This window comes from Neoarthrinium moseri (assembly GCF_022829205.1).
Source record: "Neoarthrinium moseri strain CBS 164.80 chromosome Unknown scaffold64_Wmoseri_CBS_16480, whole genome shotgun sequence".
In the NCBI taxonomy this organism is placed as follows: domain Eukaryota; kingdom Fungi; phylum Ascomycota; class Sordariomycetes; order Amphisphaeriales; family Apiosporaceae; genus Neoarthrinium; species Neoarthrinium moseri.
In genome coordinates, this window is record NW_026055178.1 from 188,797 (window position 1) to 213,905 (window position 25,109).

General features: G+C 54.7%; 10 protein-coding genes across 10 annotated transcripts; 6 read left to right on the plus strand and 4 right to left on the minus strand.

Annotated features, from left to right (window-relative positions):
• Positions 1-869: 869 nt before the first annotated feature.
• On the plus strand, positions 870-2,138 carry JN550_011227 (uncharacterized protein; the record flags this gene model as incomplete). The annotated part of the gene is made up of 2 exons (XM_049309569.1): positions 870-1,183; positions 1,244-2,138. 2 exons carry the CDS (start codon positions 870-872, stop codon positions 2,136-2,138), a joined length of 1,209 nt encoding a protein of 402 aa, XP_049166867.1.
• Positions 2,139-3,360: 1,222 nt separating this feature from the next.
• JN550_011228 (uncharacterized protein) lies at positions 3,361-4,037 on the plus strand (the record flags this gene model as incomplete). The annotated part of the gene is made up of 2 exons (XM_049309570.1): positions 3,361-3,794; positions 3,932-4,037. The coding sequence occupies 2 exons, from the start codon at positions 3,361-3,363 to the stop codon at positions 4,035-4,037; spliced, it is 540 nt and encodes a 179-aa protein (XP_049166868.1).
• A 3,008-nt stretch (positions 4,038-7,045) lies between these two features.
• JN550_011229 (uncharacterized protein) lies at positions 7,046-8,719 on the plus strand (the record flags this gene model as incomplete). Its single annotated transcript, XM_049309571.1, has 3 exons — positions 7,046-7,250; positions 7,312-8,299; positions 8,350-8,719. 3 exons carry the CDS (start codon positions 7,046-7,048, stop codon positions 8,717-8,719), a joined length of 1,563 nt encoding a protein of 520 aa, XP_049166869.1.
• A 514-nt stretch (positions 8,720-9,233) lies between these two features.
• Positions 9,234-10,050, plus strand: JN550_011230 (uncharacterized protein; the record flags this gene model as incomplete). Its single annotated transcript, XM_049309572.1, has 2 exons — positions 9,234-9,493; positions 9,552-10,050. 2 exons carry the CDS (start codon positions 9,234-9,236, stop codon positions 10,048-10,050), a joined length of 759 nt encoding a protein of 252 aa, XP_049166870.1.
• A 194-nt stretch (positions 10,051-10,244) lies between these two features.
• Positions 10,245-12,111, minus strand: JN550_011231 (uncharacterized protein; the record flags this gene model as incomplete). Its single annotated transcript, XM_049309574.1, has 8 exons — positions 10,245-10,832; positions 10,882-11,095; positions 11,155-11,195; positions 11,250-11,309; positions 11,371-11,649; positions 11,707-11,765; positions 11,822-11,866; positions 11,934-12,111. The coding sequence occupies 8 exons, from the start codon at positions 12,109-12,111 to the stop codon at positions 10,245-10,247; spliced, it is 1,464 nt and encodes a 487-aa protein (XP_049166871.1).
• Positions 12,112-13,397: 1,286 nt separating this feature from the next.
• JN550_011232 (uncharacterized protein) lies at positions 13,398-15,232 on the minus strand (the record flags this gene model as incomplete). The annotated part of the gene is made up of 3 exons (XM_049309575.1): positions 13,398-14,203; positions 14,288-14,932; positions 14,989-15,232. 3 exons carry the CDS (start codon positions 15,230-15,232, stop codon positions 13,398-13,400), a joined length of 1,695 nt encoding a protein of 564 aa, XP_049166872.1.
• A 1,752-nt stretch (positions 15,233-16,984) lies between these two features.
• On the plus strand, positions 16,985-17,727 carry JN550_011233 (uncharacterized protein; the record flags this gene model as incomplete). The annotated part of the gene is made up of 3 exons (XM_049309576.1): positions 16,985-17,132; positions 17,189-17,252; positions 17,313-17,727. The coding sequence occupies 3 exons, from the start codon at positions 16,985-16,987 to the stop codon at positions 17,725-17,727; spliced, it is 627 nt and encodes a 208-aa protein (XP_049166873.1).
• Positions 17,728-18,044: 317 nt separating this feature from the next.
• On the minus strand, positions 18,045-19,112 carry JN550_011234 (uncharacterized protein; the record flags this gene model as incomplete). The annotated part of the gene is made up of 1 exon (XM_049309577.1): positions 18,045-19,112. One exon carries the CDS (start codon positions 19,110-19,112, stop codon positions 18,045-18,047), a length of 1,068 nt encoding a protein of 355 aa, XP_049166874.1.
• An 819-nt stretch (positions 19,113-19,931) lies between these two features.
• JN550_011235 (uncharacterized protein) lies at positions 19,932-21,113 on the plus strand (the record flags this gene model as incomplete). The annotated part of the gene is made up of 1 exon (XM_049309578.1): positions 19,932-21,113. One exon carries the CDS (start codon positions 19,932-19,934, stop codon positions 21,111-21,113), a length of 1,182 nt encoding a protein of 393 aa, XP_049166875.1.
• Positions 21,114-21,690: 577 nt separating this feature from the next.
• Positions 21,691-24,215, minus strand: JN550_011236 (uncharacterized protein; the record flags this gene model as incomplete). The annotated part of the gene is made up of 3 exons (XM_049309579.1): positions 21,691-22,277; positions 22,344-23,985; positions 24,081-24,215. The coding sequence occupies 3 exons, from the start codon at positions 24,213-24,215 to the stop codon at positions 21,691-21,693; spliced, it is 2,364 nt and encodes a 787-aa protein (XP_049166876.1).
• Positions 24,216-25,109: the final 894 nt, after the last annotated feature.

Sequence of the window (25,109 nt, forward strand, 5' to 3'; positions counted from 1 at the left end):
TAAATAACTAGCCACTCGTACGGGAAGCTAGCACCGTGAATGGAGTCGTGGAGCTTCTAATCAACGTTAGGCGGGGATTAAGGTATTCCGCCCGGAGGAGGCGCGCCCTCTTAGTCCAGCAGCAAGGTTCGCATCGGGGAAAGATCCAAAAGTTTGACTTGAATCCGCTAATGAGCTGATGTAGCTAACGTGGAAGTTTGACGCTCTTCCTGATAAGCCATGCATTTCGGAGTCAACACCTCCCCGAATACCCAGCTGGAGACGCGTCCTTAAGTGAACAGCGGTGTGCATACAACATAACTGAACCGTTCGTCTGTCATAACTCATTGTATTCACCGATAGAAGATTAAAAGAATATGTCTATAGGCACGAACGGGAGGATGTATCAGGTGGTGTCGGCGGATACGCTGAAGTCGCTCTGCGCTGCTGTCTTGCTCTTGGTTTGCGGAAAGTTCGCATTGTTCTTGTATGAGGGCCTTCAAATTCGACTCAGAATACGGCGATTGAAAGCGCAGGGTATAGTAAGTCGAGCGCTGCTGCCCGTTTATCGACTCACTGTGGCATTCGCCTGCCCTGTGACCTGGTTATCTAGCCTTCCTTCTAGCCTTGCAGAAGATACGGAGAAGATACGCGTGCTGATCTGAGTCTTGCAGCCCATCCTGGAACCGCACTCTTTCATTTCCGGCCACTTGCCTTTACTGGCCGAGACTTTCAGAAAATATCCACCAGATGCCCATCAGTTCTATGCCCAGATACATGTTGTTCAACATTGGCGCGATTTTTTCCCACACGCCCAAGAATGCCCTAGTGTCCTGTATATTGATGTATGGCCAGCACAGGAACCAATCGCTCTGGTATTAGATCCAGCCATGTGTCAGGATCTTGTGCTGGAGAGAAACCAACCGAAACACGCCCAGATCAAGTATCTCATTGAACCTGTAGCAGGCAGAAGGAACCTTACCTGGTGGGGTGGCGCATTGCACAGACTTTGGAGGTCTCGTTTGAACCCAGGATTCTCGCAGCGGAACTTGCAATCGCACGTGTCCGCACTGGTGGATGAGGTTGAAGTCTTCTTGGACATCCTGAAGGCTCACGCTGGGAAGAATGGCAGCTGGGGTGCAGTGTTCCCACTCCTTCCCAAGACTGTCGATTTGACCCTTGACATAATTGGCCGCGTTGTGCTGTAAGTGGCACTGGGCAATATAGTTATGTCTCGGCATTAGAAAAGCTGACCAATACCAAGCGACCTGCGTCTGGATGAGCAGAGTAAGGGGCCAACAGAGTTACAGACTGCGCTCAGAACTCTCGTTGGTCAGGTGCAATTCAAGAATCTAGCTACACTACGCAGGCGGCTGAGTCCCTTTTACCAGTATGATGGATGGCGATGTCGTCGACAACTGCGCAAAATCCTGATGCCGCGTATCAAGGAACAAATGGGCGCTGAACAATCGGCAACTCAAAAAACGGTAATACAGCTGGCGATGAAGGAGTACATCAACGAGACTCGGACAGGACAAGCCAGAACCTCCAGCTCTGAATTCACAGACGATGTTTTGGGACTCGTTCAGCAATTTCTCTTTGCTGGTCATGACACCACAGCCATCACCATCACTTGGGCCTTTCAATACTTGTCCAAGAACCCAGGGGTACTGCAAAGGCTCCGTGCGGAGCATGACGAGGTCTTTGGACCCAACACCGACGCCGTAGCCGAGACCCTGCGCCAATCTCCCCAAGTTCTGAACTCTCTGCCTTACACCCTAGCGGTGGTTAAGGAAACCCTTCGACTTACCCCGATCGCTGCGACACTCCGCAATGGGAGCCCTGAGTTCTTCTTGACCACGAGAAAAGGCATGCGACTCCCTACGGATGGGTTTGCCGTGGTAACGGGGACCGCCTGCATACATTATCACCCGGACCTTTGGCCACGAGTGAACGAGTTCCTACCCGACAGGTGGCTGGTGCCTCAGAGTGATCCTCTGCATCCGTCGCAACCTGGCCAATGGAGACCCTTCGAGTACGGAGTGATGAACTGCATTGGTCAGGAGCTGGCCATGATTGAACTGAAGATGGTCTTGCTCTTTACCGTACGTGAGGTTGAAATCGAGGCGTCATGGGATGAGTGGGACAAGTCACAGTGAGTTATACGGCGCGCCCTCCGGCCAGACTGTTGTACAAACTCCCAAGAAGCAGAGCTGACGTATGTCTGTCAAAAGAGACAATACCGGTACCTCGAAGCATGTTCTGGACGGGGATCGGGCTTATCGGACGAACAAGGGCCTAGCGACACCGACGGACGGACTACCGATTCATGTGAGGTTGCGATCTGCCCGCATATGACTCATCAGACCCGCAGCGGACCCTCCAAGCCAGTCTGTCCGAAATGTGTAAATTTCCCATCCTGTCCGAAGGATGCCCACTTGGCGAGATTGAATCTAACATAAAACGTAATAATGAAACCTGCAACCAATCAAACCCTTGATAACTCAGTTGGCAGAGTGTCGGACTGTAAATGTGAGAAGCTTCTACACGCTTTGCTGTAATCCGCAAGTCGCCGGTTCAAATCCGGCTCGAGGGACATTTCCTTTTTTGGCCTTGTGAAGATAGGTGGTGATCCTGAACCGTAATTTTTTTGCAGTCTTCCACGTCCCGTCCCGTCCCGTCCCACAAGTGAGGGTCCTCGGTCTCGGGACGATTGGATGTGGGACCGACACTGGACTTCACTGCCCAAGTGTCTGTTTCCCTCCTTTTTAAACCTAACTTGCTGTTGCGCATGTATTTAGGGCAAGAAATTGCTGCTCGGTATCATGGAGTCTCCAGCACAGTTTTCAGCGGCGAGGCTCAAGCTCCGAGAAGTGGGGCTTCCTATCACAGCACGAGGGTTGATTGTGACCAACGGCCTCGCGGCGCGGCCTCGTGTGAAAATCGGGCGAACAATGCGTCGGCCCGGCACTGGTGTATGACCACATATTCGTTGAACGCATTGTGTTGGACGCTGCCACTTCCAACAGCCGCGTACGTGCAGATAGACCAGGGGCTTGATCGGGGCGGGATGTGCCCGTTTGGTCGCCTTAGCTTCGAGGCCTCATTCTTTGGATCGCGTATGAAAGAACAATTGCTAGACCCCTCTCCCCATAACAGTAGACATTTTCGGCTTGGTCCCGACTCCCAGGATCGAGTCAATCTTCTTTCCCCATTTCCATTGTTTGCCAGCCATCTTTTGTGATTCTGGCGTGACGGCTGAAACAATCGGTCGTTGAGCGTCAAGCCCAGTGTCTCACTTTCAAGTGGAGTACATGTTCAATAGACGATAGACTCGAGCGCCCTGGCCCTTGTCAGTCCACGCACATGCAAGCGCAGAATATGGCAAGTCCGGTGGCCTATAATCCAGGTCGCAGCCGAGCCATACAGCGCAGTTTTGAGCTACTCTGCGACTATCTCAATTTCGGCGGCGACCTCGACACGACTGCGGGCGGGCTCGTGCGGCATGTGCTACGCAGTCCATATATAGCCCCGTTCTTCGACGAGTACACCAGAGACTACCTGATGGAGGCCGAGGAGGTCGAAGACATCGATTACCAGGCCTTGCAGTCCTTTTGCAGGATGAAAAACGCGTTTCAATCCAAAAACTACGCACACCGCAGCGCCGTAGACAAATCCGGTTGGTGCGCATTGGATCATGCAACCAGGTTCATGGTCCAGGCTCTTCAATATAGCTGGCGCAAAGACGGGCCGTGGGATCATGGACAGTGGGAGCCAGAGTCGGATGACGGCGATGTCGAGTTCTGGCAAGTCTGGTATGTTGGGCCAGAGCTATGATGTGGCACTCTTCCTGGGGATGGCATCTATATTCTTTTCTTTCCTAGACAGTATCGATCTCCTCTGCACGTTTGGGAGCTTGCTAAGTAGACAATATTGGCTAACGAGGCTACAGGATGGTACTGAGACATTTGCAGGCCGAATGGGAGGCTGCAAACCTTGAAGAATGGAGTGAGGATGGTCTGAATGAAATGTTCAGGCAGTTTCGCCTTAAATTGTGATTTCTCTTCTTCTTTTTCTACACAGCCGATAGAGGAAATGGATTATCTTTTTACGCGGCACGATAGATCGATGTACAGACCTGTGTAAAGGATAGTGCCGTACGTACTATCATGAGACGTCGCATCGCCCTGGACAGCCGGCGATAGATCGGTATTTATCAACTGGCTTTCTATGCTCATAAGGAGCGCGTTACTCGCGAGCAATTGGAGAGCTCTCAAACATAAGCGGAGCCAGCTCTGCACTCGCTGCATCGTCCGCGGGATCGCCTACAATCTCAGAATCCCGGGCATACGTGACCATGTTCAAGAATAATAGCATAGAGCATAGCACCTTGGAATAACTATGCAATTGTGGCTCACAGTATGCGATGATGGCCTGCACCGGCATCGCATCGCGGGTGTTGCTGCGCCTCAGCACTCGAGATGCGGATTAATGGCGGGCTGAGGTACGTACCCCGAGATTGGTGCACACGCAATAAAGATAGAACTATGATTTCTGGCTGATCTTGGGTTTTCATTGGTCTGATTGGCAGAATTAAAAAAATTCTGGTCGTGGTGTTTTTGCTGGTACCTAAGGCACCGGGCAACCGATGTACCCCCTGTCGTGTGTCGTTGGGATAAGGTGCGGCTCTGCTATACAGATCCGCAGATCACGGACGACAGGTACCTCTGGACCAATGGAAAGTCGTGGCCAACCCTGTTGGATTTTACGGCTAAGCCTAGGATTGCGTGTAATCAGTAATCAGCCCTCAGGCACCCGTGGGAATACAAAAGCAGCTCCTCTTCCCCAGATTCACATCTTCTCCCCGATTCCACTCCATCATCCACACCCTCGAGGCCTGATCGAGCTGGAGGCATAACCATCGATGCTCTCTCTCTCTCATCCTCTTTCATCCATCATGCCATCCATCACCCACTCCAACCATCTCAACCATTGTTCTTGGTGAACCGTGACCGGCGGGGATCTGCATTGGTCAATGCCTTCATCACTTCAATATTCAGAGCCACCACCACTCACCACCGCTCACTACCTCTCATCTCTCGACTCGATATTTCAGCCGCCCCTCATACCATGAACAGGCATCTCCATTTCTCGGGGGAAAAAAAAATACTCTTCCTTGGGGCATCCCAAGCGCGTTTGTCACCACTCCAAACACAGGCGCGTCACCGTACTGCACCACACTATGGCACTGCGTAAGACATCCTCGAGATTTCATTGCTTTCCTATTTCGCATTTCCTTTTGGTCAAAACCTCAACAGCTACTGGAACGCGCCACTCTTAGAACACGCAATAAGCCCCCGCCCCCCAAAGAAAACACAACCAAGCCGCGTAAGTCATCACCTCACCATCTCCTACTTCTTCTAGTCTCATCGTTGCGTTGTTCAGACGATGCCTCGATTGGCCTGATGGTTACTCTGGCAGACCTCATCTGAACCCTTGAGACAAACACCAAACACATCGACACGCGCCAGCACGCGAATCTTCACTGCGAACAAACGCGGAACCACAACACCAGTAAGCTTGACTCACATTCTTTTCACTTTCCTCCTACTCATATATGCATAAGTCGACTTTGTCCATCACACATGGTGGAACGAACTGTCCTAAAAGATTCCTCGCTGCATTGCACAGCCTCAGATTTTGCCAGTGCCTGCTGGATTCAAGTAAGTTCTGCTCATCATTCAGCTGGACAGCAATTACCTGACAAGTCTACCCAGTAACATCCCCTTCATTCACTCGATCCACACATTGACCTGCACCTTATTTTCCTCGTCACCGTCCATTCTACCTTCAACTCCAATCCCTTCTTGACCCCGTCCCACTTCATGCCTACCTTATTCGATCAGTACGGTGGAAGTACTTTGCAAGTTGCCGCAGTGACACCAGCGCCCCCAGTGGCAGCAAATGGCTCTCCTGCCCAACGACTTCATGCATGTCTGTCAGTCGAGCGTGTCAAGGCACTGCATACCGCAGGACAGCATGATTTAATGCAAATGGAAAACATCAGGAACGCGAGAGTAGTGCAGGCTGTGGCTGCAGTCATTGTGAGGGTGCGGTTTTGCGGGAGATGGCTTTGACCCCGAAATGAGACAGCAGTAGCAGCGGCAGCACTGAACATTGATACCATACTGTTGGGAAGAGAAGGGGGAAAAAAGCCGGTTGCCTAGAAGATTGGAAAGGGAAGCTGGGAATACGTGGAAGTGGGCGGAGCGGAGGAAGCTCGAGATGTTTCAGGTCTTCACTGTACATACAGATCTCTGTTGCGGCGGGATGCCTTGAGCTCCCGGGTGGTGGTGGGTCCGCACTTTATTTGTAGCCTCAATGCTAATCAAATAAGACAAAAACCACGATTGCTTCCCACATAGGCTCCTTTGAGGCCGGAACAACTTTGAGCTACGCTGCTTCCATGCCACGCAATCGGGCCTTATGCTGTGCGGTGAAGCATTTCTCTTGTTGTAGTCATCCTGCCATGCATACTTAGTAGGAGTGAATGCAACATGTCAGCATTGCCAAGAACCGTACTGGAACATCGATGACTGTGAATGGTGACCCGTCATTCCTCGGTTGGGACGTTCAATCCACGAGCGAGATAGGAGCGGAACAGCGAATCATGCCAAGCTTGCGACCCCGGCCTTGCCATGCACCACAGTAGTCAGCCTCGCATATTCCATCAATAGAGTGCCTTGCTATCACACTATCACACTTCCCCGCTTTCCCCAAGGCCAGGATCTGTATAACCCGCCTCCTGCCACCCAATCGCTACGGTGCCCGACTTCTTGGCCTTTGCGGGAGGTGGATACCTCGAGGGCTAGGACTTGGGAGGCTCGTATTGAAATAAAGAGGCGGTCCTCGCGGCAAGAGCCTCGACGCTTGAGGTTCTCCTATCCCATAGGTTGACGAACAGCTCTCTCAGAAGGTTGTCTCGAAGACCGGGCACAGCACGACTGAACGGTCCGAATTACCACGGAGGGGCGATTTGAAAAGCCAATATTGAATTGAATCGACCATGGCGATCATTGGGCAAAAGGAGGAGTTGGGGGACCCGCGGGTATCTAACATCGCCCAGAATGACACAATGAAATGGTATCAAAAACCCAACCTGCGGTTTCTGTACCTGATACTGGTGCCTTGCGGCCTCGGTGTCGAATGGACTTCTGGTTTCGACTCATCAATGATGAATAGCTTACAGGCGGTGGCTTCCTGGGTTTCTTGTATGTCGCCTTGTTGAAATAGGAGTAGCCCCCCGCAAGCAGTGACTGACTGCATTAACAGACTTCAACAATCCTACCTCCGACAGGCTGGGTTTGCTCAATGCCATGTATTCTTTGGGGGGGCTGATGGCTGTCCCTTTTGTACCAACCGTGTCGCAGTATCTTGGCCGCCGATGGACCATTGCAACGGCCTCACTTATCATGTTCCTTGGCGCTGGCCTACAAGCTGGGGCATTGAACCAAGATATGTTCCTAGCCTCCCGATGGGTCCTTGGATTCGGCATACCGTTCGCTATTGTGAACGCCTCTTCTCTCATCGGCGAGCTGTCCTACGAGAAGGAGCGGTCTACGATGACTTCTCTTTTTAACGCATCTTGGTTCATCGGTGCGATTGTGGCCGCAGGAACGACCTACGGGACATTTCAGATGAGTAGTACTTGGGCATGGCGCCTGCCATCGCTTCTCCAACTAGTACCAAGCATGTGCCAGGTCTGCTTCTTACCCTTCTGTCCAGAGAGCCCCCGATGGCTCGTGTCCAAGGACCGAAGTGACGAGGCATTTGCTATCTTATCCAAGTACCACAGCGAGGGCGAGAACGGGGAGGAGTATGTGCGACTCGAGTTCGCCCAGATCCAGAGCACCCTCGCCCTCGAGAAGGAAACGGCCAAGGCTTTCGTGTGGGCAGACGTCATACGCGACGCGCCAATGAGGCGGCGTTTCCTGCTTGCGCTGATCATCGGGTTCTTTACCCAGTGGAGTGGCAACGGCCTGTTGTCTTTCTACATGAAGGCAATCCTGAACCTTGTCGGTATAACAGACAATCAGACGGTCCAGAAAATCATCCTGAGCAAGAGTTGCTGGGACTTGTTGACGGGCGTCCCGATCGCTCTCGTCGCGCCACGCTTCAAACGTAGGAAGATGTTTCTGACCTGTACTATCGGTACAGCATGCGTGTATGTCGTATGGACGATTGCCTCGGCACGATATGCCATTGATAAGTCAGCATCGGCGGGCATCGCCGTTTTGGTTTTCATCTTTTTCTACTCACCGTAAGTTTCATTGCCGAACATCTGTCCCTCGTAATGACTGACCGCGCCAGGTTTTATAACATTGGCTGGAACGCATTGGCCTACACGTACCTGGTGGAGATCTTTCCGTACAGCCAGCGAGCCAAAGGGATAGCTTTTGAGCAACTCGCAGTCCGGACCGCCGTCTTCTTCAACACTTACGTCAACCCGATCGCACTCGATAAGATCGGCTGGAAGTATTACATCGTGTATTGCGTTTGGATCCTCGTGGAGATCACGACGGTTTATCTACTGTTCCCAGAGACAAAGGGGAGGACTCTAGAAGAACTGACCTTCATGTTTGAGGGCCATGAGGCTCAGGACAAACAGAAACGCAACGTCGACAAGCAACTCGAACTCGAGCCAATCGAGCCCACGGGTCACCGAGCTGCCAACGTATAGGAGTCTAAAGATGTAAGGTTGTAACTCAGTGGTCGAGGGTGTCGTGGAGACTGGGGTAGCGCCGTTGGCACAGACGTATTAATACGCACACATAGCCGTAGCCGTTGGAAATAGCTCAATATTAAAGCAGGACTCGGCACTGCGGTGGGAATACTGCACTCAACATCTTTTCTCGATATCCAAATCTGCAATTAGCTCACGGAGTTAATACAGGAACCGACCGGAAATAGGGATAAGCCCGTGCATTAGCGCTGATATATGCTCCACTGCCCCCTTGAACGCTGCAGCCGGAGGATCTGGGGCTCAGCTTGTTAAAGCTGTCCTCACCTATCTCTTTGTTATAAATACCGGCTCGACCATGTTGGAAAGTCAAATTAGTGTCCGCCATTGATCTTAACTTGGAAGCGAATTGGATCGGGTTGTTGACTCCTCGCGAGATGTCGTGATCCCATTAGACGCATATCATCTATCTCCTTCGTCCACATATCTCTTAGTGCATAAAAGCCACACCAAGATGCATGTCATTCTGACAGGGGCCACCGGCCTTGTTGGGTCGGGGGTTCTGGACGCCATGATCAAGACGAAAGACATTAGCAAGATCTCCATCCTCAGCCGCCGGCCTGTCCCAATGGTAGATGACGCAAAAGACCCCAGAATCAATGTGATCATCCACAAGAATTTTGAGCAGTACGACTCTGAGCTTATCGAGAAGCTGAAAGGGGCTCATGGCTGCGTGTGGGCTCTGGGAATCAGCCAGACTCAAGTTGGCGCAGAGTGTGTCATTCGTTCTACCCACTTACAACCTGTATCAGCCAAACTGACTTCAATTCAGGGAGTACGTGAAGATCACAAAGACTTACGCCGTAGAAGCCGCAAAGGCGTTTAGGGGCTTGGCGTCTGAAACAGAACCCTTCAACTTCGTCTACGTGTCTGGCCTCGGAGCAACAACACAACCTGGGCGCTTTGCCGCGATATTCGCCCGCGTCAAAGGAGAGACTGAGTTGGCACTGGCAGTGTTGCGCAAGGAAAATCCGAACTTCCACACGAGCTCCGCACGACCTGCCTTCGTAGATGCTGCTTCTCACCAAGCCATAAAACCCTATCTGCCCAACAAGCCTCTAGTCAACAAGTTCCTGGAGCCCTTGCTCAGCCCGCTGGTGCGTCTGGGTATTAAGAGCATTCACAGCCCAACGGATGCCCTTGGGAAGGTATTGACTGAGATGGCAATGGGAAGACATAAGGACCAGTTTGTGGCTGGCAACGGCATTCAAAAGATTGGGGACTTCCCGATATTGGAGAACTCGGCATTGCGAAGACTTGTCGGTCTTTAGTGGTGAGCTAACGGGCGTTTCCATGGGTTTGGTACTGGTTGGTTGGCTTACGTATAGATATGTCCAGTGATACCACTTGAGTTTTTATTAATACCTCGGCTGTCTACTTGGAGCATGTGCAAGGCAAAATATATCAAGTGTTGACACCATTATATCGCTGACCTCGACCTCCCAGTTGATGTAGTATCCCTGAACTAGTATTCAAACCTCCATCTAGGATCCGAGTCACCCTTCCAGTCGACAACCTGCCCGACATCCTTGATTTCAGGGGCAACACCCTCTCTGCGCTGGTTCTCCTTCTTCAGCCGAAAACCCAAGACGGCCACAACAGCAATGTTTGCAAGCAAATACGCAAGCGCAACACTGTGTCCTACCACGAATCGCGGCCTGTCCGTAGTTCGGTACAATTGTGTACCGATGACCGCGCCACAGTTCCCGATACTTATCTGCATGGCGTTTGCTGTGGCCCGCTTTGTCTGGCCTGAAACATTTATGGCTGGCCACGATAGCACAAGTGCAACGGCGGGATATATTCCACCAGCCGCGAAGAATACACCCACGTAGGAGACTCCTGGCCTGGCAACTGGATCGGTATTGCCAAGCAGGATGGCGTATCCAATGGCAGCGAAGAGGGAAGAGCCACCGATGAAGAGTGCTCTCTGCCCCCGACGTTCCGATGCGATTGCAACGGTCAAGGTTGTAATGAAAGCGAAGGCGTATGGAGGAACGGTAAGCAACTGGGATTTGGCAGCTGTGTAGCCTAGGTTCGTGATGATGGTTGGCTGAGAGTTGGTCAGCAATTATTCAAATAAGTTGCATGACGGAACTTACCAAGAAGAGGGAAAGTGTGTAAAGCGGCAAGCTCATGGTGTGGAAGCCAAGGCCATAAAGCCAACAACTGGGATCCTTCAGAGCCTCAACAACCGCAGCCCAGGTGAAGTGTTCCTCGTTCGTAGCATCCGAGTCTGAAGACAGTCTCTGCTGTATGAGTTCCCTTTCGTCATCGTTCAAGAAGGTCGAAGTGTTAGGGTAGTTGTGGATAAACCTTGCGTATCTGGTCAGTAATTGTATGATAGACTAATCAACCCAGACACGCTCTCTTACCAAAATGCTGCGACAGCCACCACCACCGTGAAGATCCCCTCCTGTACATCCGTTAGTACCAGCCATACGTGTTTGTGGTGATGCGATGCACTAACGAGAATGAAGATCCACCGCCATCCATTCGCCCATACTATACCCCCCATCCGCCCAATACCCTAGACTTATTGTTAGTATTCGGAATTACCAGCTGTATACCCGTGTTACAGGGAGACTCACGTAAGCTAGTATACCGCCAAATGCACCAGCAAGCGATGCCGCACTGAAGAAGAGTGAAACACGATATTGCCGCTCGCGTCTCTTGTACCACATGGAAAAGTAGTAGACGACACCAGGAAAGAGACCAGATTCTGTTACACCGAGAAAGAATCGTGCGGTGAGGAAGCCGGCGTAGTTCTCTACTACACCCAACAGGGTTGCGACGATTCCCCAGGCGATCGTGAGGACAGGAAGCCAGATCCTTGGCGTGGTTTTCTTAAGGATAATGTTGCATGGGATCTGAGTTCCGGTGAGCTTGTGGTGGTATCACGCAGTTTCACGTAGGTATCTGCTCACTTCGAACAAGACATAGCCAACGAAGTATAATGTCAACCCATTGAGGTACTGATCATCAGCTAGAAGATCATAAACTCAGCCAGGCGTTCCGGTCAAAATGGGTACGGAAACTCACTCATGTGTAGATCGGTTAACAGGCCTTCGATTCGGGCGTTTCCAACTGTATTGTAATTTGGGTTAGATTGAATCCCCCAGGCATTGCCGATAAGGGGTTTCCAACCACTCACCATTGCTTCGGTCCAGGAACGACAAAAGATACAGTAGTCCTACAGCGGGCAAGAGCCTGCTATCAATCTTGCGAAGCAGTGACTTCTCGCTGATCTTGCGGCCTGCCGTTTCTGTGTCCGACGCCACCGGACTCTCCAAATACGGTGCGGCCTTTGTCTCGCGGATCTCTTCAGCCATGACTGCGAAAAGTAGCGACCAGCGAGGGCTACAGATTACTAGAATTTGTCACAATGAGAGAAGCGGGCGAGCTGAAGACGAACTATATACAATGCGTCAGCCTTGGTGCCTCGGACGTGTTACCACATTGATGTAGTGAGAGATGTCATGGTGTCAGGGTTCGGGAGTGAGAGGTAGCTTTATGTGACTGACTGGCTAGCTTGACTAGATTCAGTGCGGCTCAGGCGAGATACAGTCGGGGCAGTATGGCGCCAGCTTCAAAGTAAGCCAGATTACTTACAAGGTAATGCAGTAAGTCACATCAGGCAACAGCAAGCGTAGCTACCTGACGTAGAATGTCCGGCCTGCAATCAACGTCGAAGGGTCGAATATTCTACAGTACTTCCTACTGAAACCTTCAAGCGCTCGTAATCTAGGCTCACTCACAGACTACCAGTGCCAAAACTGCAGGCTGGGCTTAAGCTACCTGCGTGGTCTTGTATGATGAAATCGATCTATGGCACAATACAACTCTAGCCTCATAAGGAGCCCCAGCTACCAATCTGCGGATTGTGATTGGTGAATGGGGTATCACGCCTTGATCGTCATCAATCGCGACATAGCTGCCCCACGAAACTATGGCACCCAAAACGTGACAACGACCCGCCATGAGATACTGTGGTATATCGCAGGTCGAGCCGAGAGGCTGACCGGAGTAAAGACTTTTTCTTTCCTAGCTAAAGTCATGATAAAAACTGCATCTGATTATCGGATTAACCAGACGCTATTCGGTAACGTATCGAGTAATGCCCAAATATGCCAATTGCTCTTACAACGTGGAAAAAAGCAAAGAAAGAAATTTTTCTTGATGAACGCGGGCCGGTATGTGTGCAAATCCGAATGGCTTGGCCTGGAGCAACACTGGCACATAATCCCGCCAAGTCCAACGGAAGCTTGCAGGCGCATGGCATGTCCGCAGGGTTCTATAGCGTCATCCCAGACCAACTCAGTGTGGTCATTCACTAACAGTACGGATCTCCTTCACTGAGAGGCATGGCATTAATCTGGTCGCCATCATGGGATCAATGGCACATTCGGAGTAGGCCTAGTAAGTCAGCGTTGGAAAGAGTCTAGAAGTTGGTCGCGTGGTACGTAGCGTCCAAATTCGCCATCTTCCCCGGCAATAACAGAGAATGTGCGATGCAACGTTTTGGTATTAGGCAACAAAAATGATTGCCTCAGTTCCATGTCCATCTCTGCAACGCTACCCCTCTGCTCCTTCCCATATCTCTTCTGTCTCTTAAGGATCAGATCCCCGAGTCTTCCTGCACAACGAGGTTGGCATCCGAGAATGTACTCCAGGTGTCGCACGTGTCAACGACATAGGTATTTTCGGCGACGGTGGCAATCTCGTCAAAGCGCTCGACGAACTGCAACGCGAAACCTTCGCTCGTGTGCCAGCCTATGTGACAGTGCAGCAACCATACACCCGGGTTGTCCGTCTCCCAAGCCATGACGAGGTGGCCACTGGCGGGCAGCATGGCTACGTCGCGGCGTGGTGGATTGTTGAGTTTGAGCGCCACAGACGATGAGTAGGCCCCCGTTCCCTGCGCCAGCACGAAAAAGTCGTGTCCGTGCAGGTGGATTGGATGCGTCACGGCTAGGTCCGTCTCGATCACCAGGTAGAACCACTGGTTGGCACTCGGGAGCTTAATGACGGCGTCATCAGCTTCATAGTCTTTGGTGCCCGCCAGCACTTGCATCAGCGTCGGGGCCGCCCAGTCCGTCAGCAGCGACGTCGAGTTTAGCGTCCACTTGAACAAGTTGCCCTGCAGCGCGATGCCTGCATCTTCAAGCGCTGAGAGGTCAGAACCGCCCACCTCCTTGGCAATGTAGGGCACTAGGTTATCCGTCTCGTCATCGCAGGCATCGGCGCCGTAGTCCAACCGAATAGTTGACGGATCTGTGACACTCGCGCCGTCATAGTTCACGATGCCCAAGATGCCGTCGCCATTGTCATTGTCGGAGCAGGCTGACTGTGGGATGGCACGAAGCCAGAAATTATCAGCAAGGTCGGTCTGGTCAGCAGTAACTATTACATCGTAACGTTGGCCTGAAGGACGTCAGCAACTTAAACACTTCCCCGTTAATTCAAATGCCCCTTTGATGGGCTTGTGGAGCAGGTGATATGACTTACCCATTCCAATATTTACGTAGTCCACTGTGAATGGCACCACAGGCACGAAATCCGAAGCAATAACCGTCAGGGTGTGGTTGTCGATCATAAACTTCCAGTGTGTGTCAATAGCGCCGTTGACAAGGCGAAGGCGGTACGATGTTCCCGAGGTGAGCGACATGGTGAATCTGGAACCCCCGTCCTCGAATGTGTTGGTCCCATTAATGAGGCCATTCGCAAGAGTCGGCGGGCCGACAGTCTGGGCGTAATTGTACAGCTCGTCAACGGTGGAGTGGTCCCAATCGTTCAACAAAAGCGTACCAAGATCCTCATCGTAATTAGCCGTAGCCGGGCCGTTTATGATGATCCCCCCAAAGACGCCCTCCCAGGCCTGAAGCGAGAAGTGCGAATGGTACCAAGAAGAGCCGTACTGAGTTGCGCGCCACGTGTAGGTAATGCTCTCGCCAGGTGCCGTTGGGCATTGCGTGATGGAGCTGACACCATCCTGGGCGTTGGTATAGTTTTGCCGAATGCCATGGAAGTGAACGCTGGTGCCATTATTGGAGGTTGTCAGAGAGTTCTTTACATGAATCACGAAAGTATCGCCCCAATCACCGATCAGAGTTGGACCTGGAATGGAACCGTTGACAGCCATGGCGGCACGGGCTAGAAAGTATTCATCAGCAAATGTTCAGAGAGTCTTCTTAAGCGGGAAAACTGACAGATCCCATCAGGGGCAACGGTCACGTCAGTCAACTCCAGCCAGTATTCTCTCATCACGCCTGTGTCAGGAACGATGGTGGAGTAGTCGGTATCAATCGAATAGTTACACCATTCTGAGCGTGTGGAAGGTGTGTTACCACTGCAAGCTGTGCGGGGAGTCACAGGCCCAAGCACAGGTGTGGCTACTGCGCCTGTGATGAGGACGTAGACCAGGATCAAGGGGTTCGAGATGGATAATTGCATGGTGACAAACCTGGGATACCAAGTGGCGACCCACGCTAGCAATAAAGGGGAAAGGGTAATGAAGACAAAGAAATTTGAGGGAGCTGGGCTCGTGTCGTCCTCAACAACGAGTAATGTATGTATCACCTCGAGCGGAGGAATGTTGATCAACGGGAATTAGAGATGAATCTTGAGTCTTGTTATATAGACACTTGAGGAGCATCGCTGGTATAAAAGTCTCTTAGCAACCTAGTTCTGGTCTTTATGTTGAAGAACATTTTCTAATTTCCCGAGTCCAAGCGACACCTGGCGCTCAGATGATTGCGATTGATAACAGAAAGACTGCGCCATCAGCCTCGGGGCCACAGACATTCCGGCTACGTACACTTCCCCAGCTTCATTTACGGGGTCAGGCTGAGCTGACGTGCGCTTCTCTTGTGAGTATCGCACTTGACTGTCTGGCTGCTTGCCTGCCCGTGGAGTTGTGCCTTGTTTACTTGGCTCGGTGTTCCGAAACTCTGAAAGGGGACTATACCAAATAGCATATGATACTGACGTACAACGCGTACGTTAGCCTAGCTATAGAAGCCTGCAGCTGAAAATCCACGTCAGCCTTGTGATGGTTGGGCGCTTGAAGCAGGTTACTGGCCCGTGGATCATCTCCGGTCTATATGCTCTATCGCCATTGAATATTGGTAACTCAAAGGTTACTTCAAACGCAATGACTCTTCTGATTGGCCAGTGCATCCGGAAAGAAGCACCTGAAAGCTTTGTGGGGTCATTGGGGCTCAAGTACCTTCTTCAATAGGATCCTGCCCGAGTTCATGTCTATACAATATAGGAATACACCGGGATGTCATGCGGAAGATGCGTAAGGCTGCAAGTCCATGTCCATGCGAGACAGGTTTCAACGAAATACCAAGAAAACTGGTACTGCCACTGGATGCAGGCTCGCGTGATTATCTCAACCAATGAAAGATTGCCGGGTTTCCATATCGGATGTGACGTCGAGAACAGATATTCCCGTCGGTGTGCTATTTCTGGTAGCCCACCGCCTTGCCGCCATGGTTTCTGGGATCCAGTTGAGGGCTCACAATGGGGGAAAGAGGTCAATGATGGATCGCGGCACGGTTACTTCCGCCTGCAGTCCAGGGGCCGGAGTTTTTGTCTGTTTAACACCATCCTATCTCGGAGCCGGAGATCCACTCGCGTAGGAAGTTGCCTCTTCCGGACAGAGCTTACCGGGGTATAAAGGGCACGCGCAGGCCGCGTCCGTCGCAATGTTACTTGGTGGCACACGTGCTGCAGTGCCGACGGCGCAAAAATAGGGCCGCGGACGATTATAGACAGCTGACCAATAAGTTAATGGGATTACGTGTTGAGCCTTTGTGTTTAGCAAAGTACGGTCTGGGGTCCGATGCAACACCCCACCCTCCCGGCCGAGGCGATCTCCCGAGGCCGTTGACATTGCGGGTCGTAGGCACATAGCCAGTCTTTCAGCGTCTGCTTGCAGGGCCCCCCATACCGTCCTGCCCAAGTGAGAGAAAGGGCCCTGGAAACCGGGAACTGGGACCATGGTAACATGGCTCGACTTTGAAAGGCCTCGACCCAGCACATGCCATCCGCTTGAGGGAACATGACGTGTCGATCCCCGCCACCTCGAGCGACTCACGTCTTATACATATCTTAGTCCATTCCACCATTGCCTAGTCACCGACTCACTTTGACCCGTAGCTTGTAAAGCCTTTTTCATCAACCATCAGTCTTCGCAAGATGTTGTCATCCATCTTCGCCTTAGGTCTCTTACCCCTGGCCGCCCAAGCGGTGCCCACGCCGGACGCTCCGGGTGTCCCAAGCAGTTCATTCCAGCTGTATGCGTATGGCGAGGGCTTCGGTGGCCTGTCAGTTTTCTACTGGAATGGTAAAACAGAGAGATGCACATTAATAGTCAGGGGAAGGAAGCTGACTGGAGCATAGGCCTCGCGTATTTGGGCGACGCCTCTCTCGCCAACGACACCGAGGCTGCCGCAGTCCTATGCAAGTAGAGCCGTTTAGAATTTTCTTTGGGAGGGTACTCTTTCTAAATTTCAACAGTTACCAGGAGCAGCAGTGATTCCACCAGCATGGTTGGGATCCCAGTGACCACCCCTGGCCAGGCGACCCCGTCTTGGTCTGGCGTTACATACTATATCCCCAGCGACACTGCAACAACTCACCAGACAGGTTTCGTCTCTGGTGAGGCGACTACCGAGGACCTGACAACCGGGTTTGTCTTCTATGGCAACACAGCTGCCTGGGCGACCAGCAGTGGGAAGCTCCAAACTAAGTGGTTTGCCACGCCGTACGAAAATACCAACATCTGGCTCCTCAACTGGGATCCTAGCACCGACAGCTCAGACAACAAGGTCCAGGTGACGCTCAGGAGTGTAACGCCATCGACCCCTCCACCTAACCCGCCCGGGCCTGGTAACCCTGGCAGGAGCACCGACAGCCAGAAGCCTCACCCGGCGTCATGAAACGGGAGGATACGCTGGAGTAGAAGAAAGGAGGAGAGGTCTGATTTGAGAGCGAAGTGCCGGTTTGTGGTTCATTGTTCTGTCCCACATGCGAGGTTTAGTTGGGTAGGGGAGAATATGATGTTTATCGCATCAGACTAGAAATGAGATAGCACGATCAAATTTTAAAAAATTAATAACAAAAAATTTCTTCCCTCCAGAGACCCATAGAGTGAAACTGTCCGCGGAAGCACGGTTTTATAATCAGGGGGCCGGGGGGTTTGGCTATCACCAAAGATCTCTGGACGAAGCTCTGAAGCGCATACGAGTCCAGACAATCAAGGATCCCTAGGCCTCTGAGAGTCTACTGGCCGTTTCGGGCTCTTGAGCTGGGCCGACCTCAGATATCTTGTGCGCATCTGCTCCCTCTCAGGGCCGGCCTTGATGAGCTGTGTATTCATTCCCAGATCCTCGTATGACCAAGGGACAGTGATGTAGTGGTCTCCCCAGCGGTCCCAAAACCCCAGGGGATCCTGGGTGTAGGATTGCGAGCGGACGCGATCCTTATTCGTCTCCAGCTCGTCATCCAGCATGATCAGCCCACTGCCACTCTGGCTCGCGCCTCCGGTGGCGGCTTCGAAGAGCGCGGTGCTGATCTCCTCCATGGAGCGCATGGTGGCCCAGTCGTCACGCGCCAGGTTGAGACAGAACCTATGCCTCGGGATGCCCAGCGGCCGGCCGCCCTTGAACTCTGGGTCGTACGCCCAGCCCAGATTGATCTCGTCCTCATCGTCATCGCGGCCGACGTGGAACATGGTGGATTCCTCAAAGACAATGTTGAAGCTGCAGTTCTCCACCGACAAGGCCACGATATCATCGGCATGCACCTCGACTTGGCGGTAGACGACAGACTCGGCTTGGAGGAGGGGGTCCTTCTGCAGTGGCGTCATGGAGCGTTGCAGGCCATCGCCAGCATGGGTGAACAAGCCCCTCCTCGGAAGCGAGAGAGTGAGGCGTATTATCTTGTCCTCGGGGATGGCACAGACGAGCCGGGCCTCTCGGCAGGTCTGACGGAGGGCGTGCCTGGTCTGCCAGGCCGAGGGGTCGTACAGGGCCACGGCATGGTCGTCGTCCTCGATGGAGAGACGACGCAGGTCCAGATGCAGATTAGGTGGCGAATCGCTCCGGTTTGCTCCCTTGTGGTCATTCGGGAAGCTGTGGACATTGAAAAAGTTGACGCCGGGCGAGGGGATGGCGGCCAGGTAGATCTGGTGGCGGATTTCTGGAGGCAGCCTCATGAAGCCTGGGAAGTCGCCTTCAGCCTCATGGGCCACAGGGGATTGCCGGGAGGCGCTGAGGGATCCTGGGGAGAACCGGGACGAGAGGTCTGTGTCCGAGTCCGACATGTCGACACGTTCAGTATGCGTACGTGCGGGGGCATGGACATGTGCCGAATGCGAGTTGGCCAAGGGAGACAACACGGGCTGACGACATGATTAGATGGAGACAGAGGCCGAAGCATTGGGGGCGCCCAACAGACAAGTGTGATTGATCTGCCTCACCTCACTCTGAGGCTGATGCCGATGCTGGTTTCACCAATTTCACCAATTTCACCACTGATGATCGATAAGCCGGTGACTCCACGCTTTACGAGAGAGTATCGTAGATGGAGCAGCCCATCAAGGGGCAGGGAGAAAGCTGGATTGACCTAGGCAGTTATGGTATACTCTCCGACCAAGCCTACCCTAAAGTACCTAGGTATGACGTGGGGGCCCCGCCATCAACTAAATATACTACTGCCCAAACTCAAGTCGAGTTGAGTTAGCTGTTGTACGTACGTAGTTACAGCAGTAAACCCTCTCCAGCTCTCCAGCTCCCCAGTTCTCCAGCTCTCCAGCTGTCTGTCCCTTTTGCCCCACAACCCGACGCGTCGACGCGGTCAGCCAGGTAGGTCACTTATACGCTAACTATGACAAGTAGTGAACTAGATCACAATCCAACATGGACAATTAGTTGACTGTTCCCCGTTGCTCTGTCTCGCATGCCCACCTGCGCTCGTCGCGTCGACATGCCTCCGCCTCACGCAGAACCGCACTCAGTTCCTCCTCCGACAGGCACGCCCGGGTAGGGGTAGACAGATAGATTCCCGAGACGCCCTCGCCCGTTTGCACGACCCAGAACGTAAAAACGTAGACCATCATACATACACACACACACCTCCAACCATGGCCCTCCTCAACACCACCTTCACCGCCCACCGCCTGTCGCCCCTGCACGTCGGTTCGGAGCCGCTGACCCCGCAGCGCCTCGCCACCCTGTCCAAGCGCCTGCGCGACGTCCTGGTCGGCGACGTCGTGCGCGGCGTGCAGGTCGGACTCGACACTGCCTCCTCGGACGCCGCGGCGCTGGGCCAGACCGGCGCCCTCGAGAGCGTCGAGTGGGACTGGGCCGGCGTGCGCGGTATGCTCGAGGCGCAGGGGGAGGCCGGGGAAGACACCGCGGACGACGACGAGCAGGACGCAGCATCTCCGGCGCCGGAGCCGAGCGGCCGCCGTGGAGGCAGGCGGGGAGGGCAGAGGAAGAAGAGAAACAACGCCACAGTGCCCGACTCCTCACCCGGGGCCCTCAAGCTCGAGCTAAAGTACGAGAGCAACGCCTTCTCCGCGCTTCTCCTCCCTGCGCTCTCCGGCGACGCCCAGTCCAGCTCCGCTGAAGAGCAGCAGCAGTGGACGTCGCACCCCTCGGTCCCCGCGCCCGCCAACCCTAGCAACAGTACCGCGCCCGCCGGCGACAGCTTCCTTGCCCTGCCCCTCCTGCTGATCCGCGCCCCGGCGCCTCTGCGCGCCGTGCTTACCGACTTCCTGACCCGGACCTTTGACGTGCGCGTCAGCCCGCTGGGCTTGGACCCGGGGACCCTGGTGGCGGCGTTTGAGCGCTGGCTCGTCGACTCCGGGTCCGTCGGCGGCGGCGCCAGGGCGGGCAAGGACGTGGTGCTGACGCTGGGGTTCACGCCCGCGGCCGTATCCGCCGCCATCAGCAGTAGACACGGGACTCCGGCGGCAGACGACGCCGGACAAGGAGGAGGAGAGGAGGGGGCGACGGCGGAGAAGCAGCCGCTGGGGCTCAAGAGCATCGACGTCACCATCCCCGCCGAGGACGTGGGCGGCTTCGTGCGCGCCGGCCGGGCGGCCGAGACGGCTCAGCCCTTCACCGACGCCCTGGCCGACTACTTGAGGCACCACCTGGCGCTGGACACACGGCACGCCGCGGTGCGGGTGCTGAGGATTGCCTGCGACGGGTTCGTGTTGAGCGAGGGGAGGGTCAGGCTTTCGCAGGGCGGCGATGCAGCGTGGAATCTGCTGGACGGGCTGGTACAGAAAGCCAAGGGCAAGGGCTTGCGAGGCTGAAGGGGATATATCGAAGGGGACGATGGATTAATCACGAATGGCACATGCTCTGGCAGGCTAGAGGGAGATGAGACAACACGGAACGAAAGACGTTACTCCTCCACGCCTCGAGGATTGCAGCCCGCTGCTCTGAGGAGAACGACGCGCAACGATAAGATTTTGTTTTTCTCATGATACCCTTGACGAAGACTATGGTTGCTTGGGCGAGTCGCTGTAGCAGATTGGGTGGCTCAGAGACAGATGGGCGATAATGCCGTAGAAGAAAGAAAACAAAACACAGTTCAAACATGTGTAGATTGCATGTTTGTATCCCTTTCCTCGAGGCTATATACACATCCAGGATCCAAGTCGCTCCAAAGCTGCGCAGACTCGGCGGCATGCTCATGAAAATAAAAAAGGGGGTACTCCTCTTCCCCACTAGCCCAACCAGCCAGCTATACTATTTGTTCGTCCACAGCGTGTAATATTGATATAGCAACTCTTATGCCAGAAAGCTTTTTCGCAACGCCACCAACGCCGCTCGCCAGAAATGCAACAAGAATCATTGACAGAAGAAAAAAAAAAAAAAGGAGAAACATTAATGCACGACACCATCTACACCACCAAGGAACCTCCGGACGCGCCCTATTTCCAACCCGTCTTTCTCGCTCTCGACCGCTCTCAGCAGCCCGTCGATGACGGCGTCGACGTCCGACTCGGGGACGCCGGAGCAGAGAGCAACCACTCTGCGGTACTTGACCTCCACGTCCTTACTCCTCCCTTTCATGGACCCGACCGCCTTCCGTGTCACCTCACTGCGTTGCCGAAGGGCCTGTATCCTCGCACGCAGGACCGGCGCGCCCGGCAGACTGCTGGGGTCACTCGCCGCGTCCGTGAGCTCGGCCTCCCAGGCAGTCGCCGAAGGGCTCAGGGGGCCGTGGCTCTCCTCGATCCGGCGGAGGCGGACATGCTCCTCCTCGCGCCCACGGGCCAGGTTGTGTATCTTCTGCCGCGTGAGGGACTGCGCCTTGGCCTGTGCTTGCAGCGACTCCAGCTGGCGCTTTGAATCTCCCAGCTGCGCCGACGCTGTTCGGAGGGACGCGTGCAAGGAGTCCAGGTCGGTCTGCTTCTTGCTCAGCTCTGACTGGAAACTCGTCGACGTCTCCGTCACAAGCTGCGTGATGGCTGCAACCCCCCGAGTTAGTACGGCGTCCATCAGGGCATGGATGTTGCTGCGGAGGAGAAACTCACACTTGATAATATCATCGCTGCTCTCGCGGCTCTTCTCGGCGTCTAGCGCGCCGTTCTGCTGGGCCACGTCGCCGTTGACGCCGTCCTCGCCTCCGTTCCCTCGGATGCCAAAGTCGACGGGCCGGAGCCCGTTGTTGTTGGGGATGCCGGGGTCTGCACCCACTTCCAAGAGCTGCGAGATGATGCTTCGGTTGTTGATGCGCGCAACAATGTTGAGGGCCGTGTCGCCCCCCTTGTCCTGGGCGTTGACGATCTCGCTCATGAAGCGCCCCAGGTTGATCCGCGGCGCGGCGGGAACACCATTCGTCGTCTGGCTGCTAGGTGCGCTCCCCTGCCGGACGACCCATTCCAGGAGGCTCTCGAGGTAATAACGGCTGGACTGGCTGCGGCCCTTGACGGCGCTGGCGACGGCAATGTGGTGCAGGACGGTGCGCCCCTTGTTGTCCGTGATCTCGATGGTGCTGCCCAGGGCGTCGAGGAGCTCCGGGAAACAGCTCAGATCCCAGTTGTTGGTCACGAGGCAGGCTCTCATGAGTGCCGTCTCGCCCGACGTGTTCACGCGGAACGGATCCGCACCGGCGGCGATCAGGGCTCGCAAGAGCGGTATCCGCGCCAAGGTCGCCGCCCAGTGAAGTGCCGTGTTGTTTGCCGAGTCGATGGGCGAGTCAAAGTCCAAGGACGTCAGCGACTGGAAGAGCTCGTGCTGGGAGAAATCCTTGAGGTTCTCGTCGGCAAAGAGGTTCATCAGGTGGTGGCGCTTCTGCTCGGCCTCCGGGGACATGTCCATGGGCAGGGGGGGCAGGGGCACGCCGTCCTCGGAGGTCTGGGCGTGGATGCCGGCCTGCGAGTAGATGAAGGACTCGTTCGGCTCGGTGGGCGAGCCGGGGAAGTTGCTGGCATACACATCCATGGACTGGGAGGCGTAGCCGAAGCTGTCGCTGGGGGTGATGACGCGCGGCCGCTTGCGCGGGGGCTCGTCGGCGGCGAAGATGTGGGAGTTCTGGGTCGAGTAGGCCGAGTCGACCTGGTTCCCATAGTCCGAGGTGAAGCTCTGCTGGGAGTTGCCGGGGAAGTCGTCGGGGTTCTGCATGGAGGACTGGCGGCTGAAGCTGGGAGGGCGGGTCGGGCCGGTGCGGTTCCGAGGCGCGGGGGAGTCGAAGCGAGCCTTGCTGATGGCGGCGACGGCGTTGGAGGCGGTGCTGGAGATGTTCTTGAAGAAGGTGCCGGACAGGCCGTTGGTGCGGCCGTCGGCGGCCGTGTTGCTGTACATGCGCTTCCTCTGGGCGGCGAGGGCCTGCTCCTTGGTCGGGGTGTTGAGGTCGCCGCGGCCGGCGACGCCGCCGTCCTGGCCCATGTCGTAGGTCAGGAGGGGGCGGAGGAGCTCCTCGACGCCGTACTGGCGGCAGACCTCGACGGCGCGGTCGAACCTGATCCAGGTGCCCTGGTACTTGCCGTAGCCGCCCTGGACCTTCTCGTGCTCGCCCGTCTGGATCTCCTTCTCGAGGATCTTGGTGCGCTTGCCCTTGTCGACACCGGCGACCTTGAGGATCTGGGTGGCGTTGAGCCAGCTGTCATTGCGGCGGCGCATGACGGCGATCTGGTTGACCTCCATCTCGTACACATCTACGCCGGAGTAGGAGGCCTAGAGGGGAGGGGAAAGGGCCACGTTAGCGGCAACGAACTGCGCACGAGGGGAACGGGAAGGGCGTCGAGAAGCCGGGGGGGTTGTGGACTAACCGAGTAGATCTGGGGCGCATCATTGTGGGCGATCCTCGACTGGGAGTCGGACAACTGGCGGTAGCCCTGCGAGTGGGAGGCCGAGGGCTGGCTCATGGAAAAGGACTGCTGGGAGGAGGGCTGGGATTGCGACATCTTGGGGTCGGCGGTGGCAGCGGCGGCGGCGGCAATCGCATTCAGATTGCTACTGGAGGACGTCACCAGAGGCTGAGGAGGAGGAGGAGGAGGAGGCGGCGGTGGTGCCGCGGTGGAGGAGGACGAGGAGGCGGCGCGATGGTGATGCGACTGGGATTGTGACGGGCGGCGCTGGGGTTGTGCAGCGGACTGGGCGGTGGAGACGGGCGTGGAATTGGCGACGGCGGACGACGAGGCCATCAGGTGCCCCCAAAGGTGTTCCGGCAGCACGAGGCTTTGCGTGTAGGCCGCAGAAGCGTCAAACCCGCAGACCAGATCCGAGGTGCCGACGATAGCTCGACACAGCAATGGGACGAGGCGACCAGGGGACTTGGCTCTTCCTACAACAAGGGCTCGGAGGAGGGAAGAAAAAGCAGGAGAAAAGAAAAGGACAAGCTCGGGGACGGGTAATAGGCGAGCGGCTAGCAGGGGCGAGTCGGCGCGCGCGCGCGAGAGACAGCGACAGATGGATGAGACGAGAGCTCTGGAGTCGGCGGTTGACGATGGGGACTGGGGGTGGGTGTGATGAATGATTGGATTGGATTGGATTGGATTGGATTGGATTGGATTGGATTAGATTATGACTCTCCAGGCGAGCACCGAAATGTGTGTCCGTCTCTTGTGTCTTGAGGCAGGCGACATGAAGCAGCTCGTGGGGAATTGCAATTGTGGTTTAAAAAAAATAATAAAGTCCTGTAAATTGTATAAGATGGGATGGAGTATCGATCAATGGACCAGACTGGAGAGGCAGGCCTTACCTCGCAGGCATGCGGACGGGGAGATACAGTAGTAGTAGATAGAGAGAGATTGTCCCCAGGAGCTATGTTGCCCAAAGAAGGAATCAATTAAAGTTGG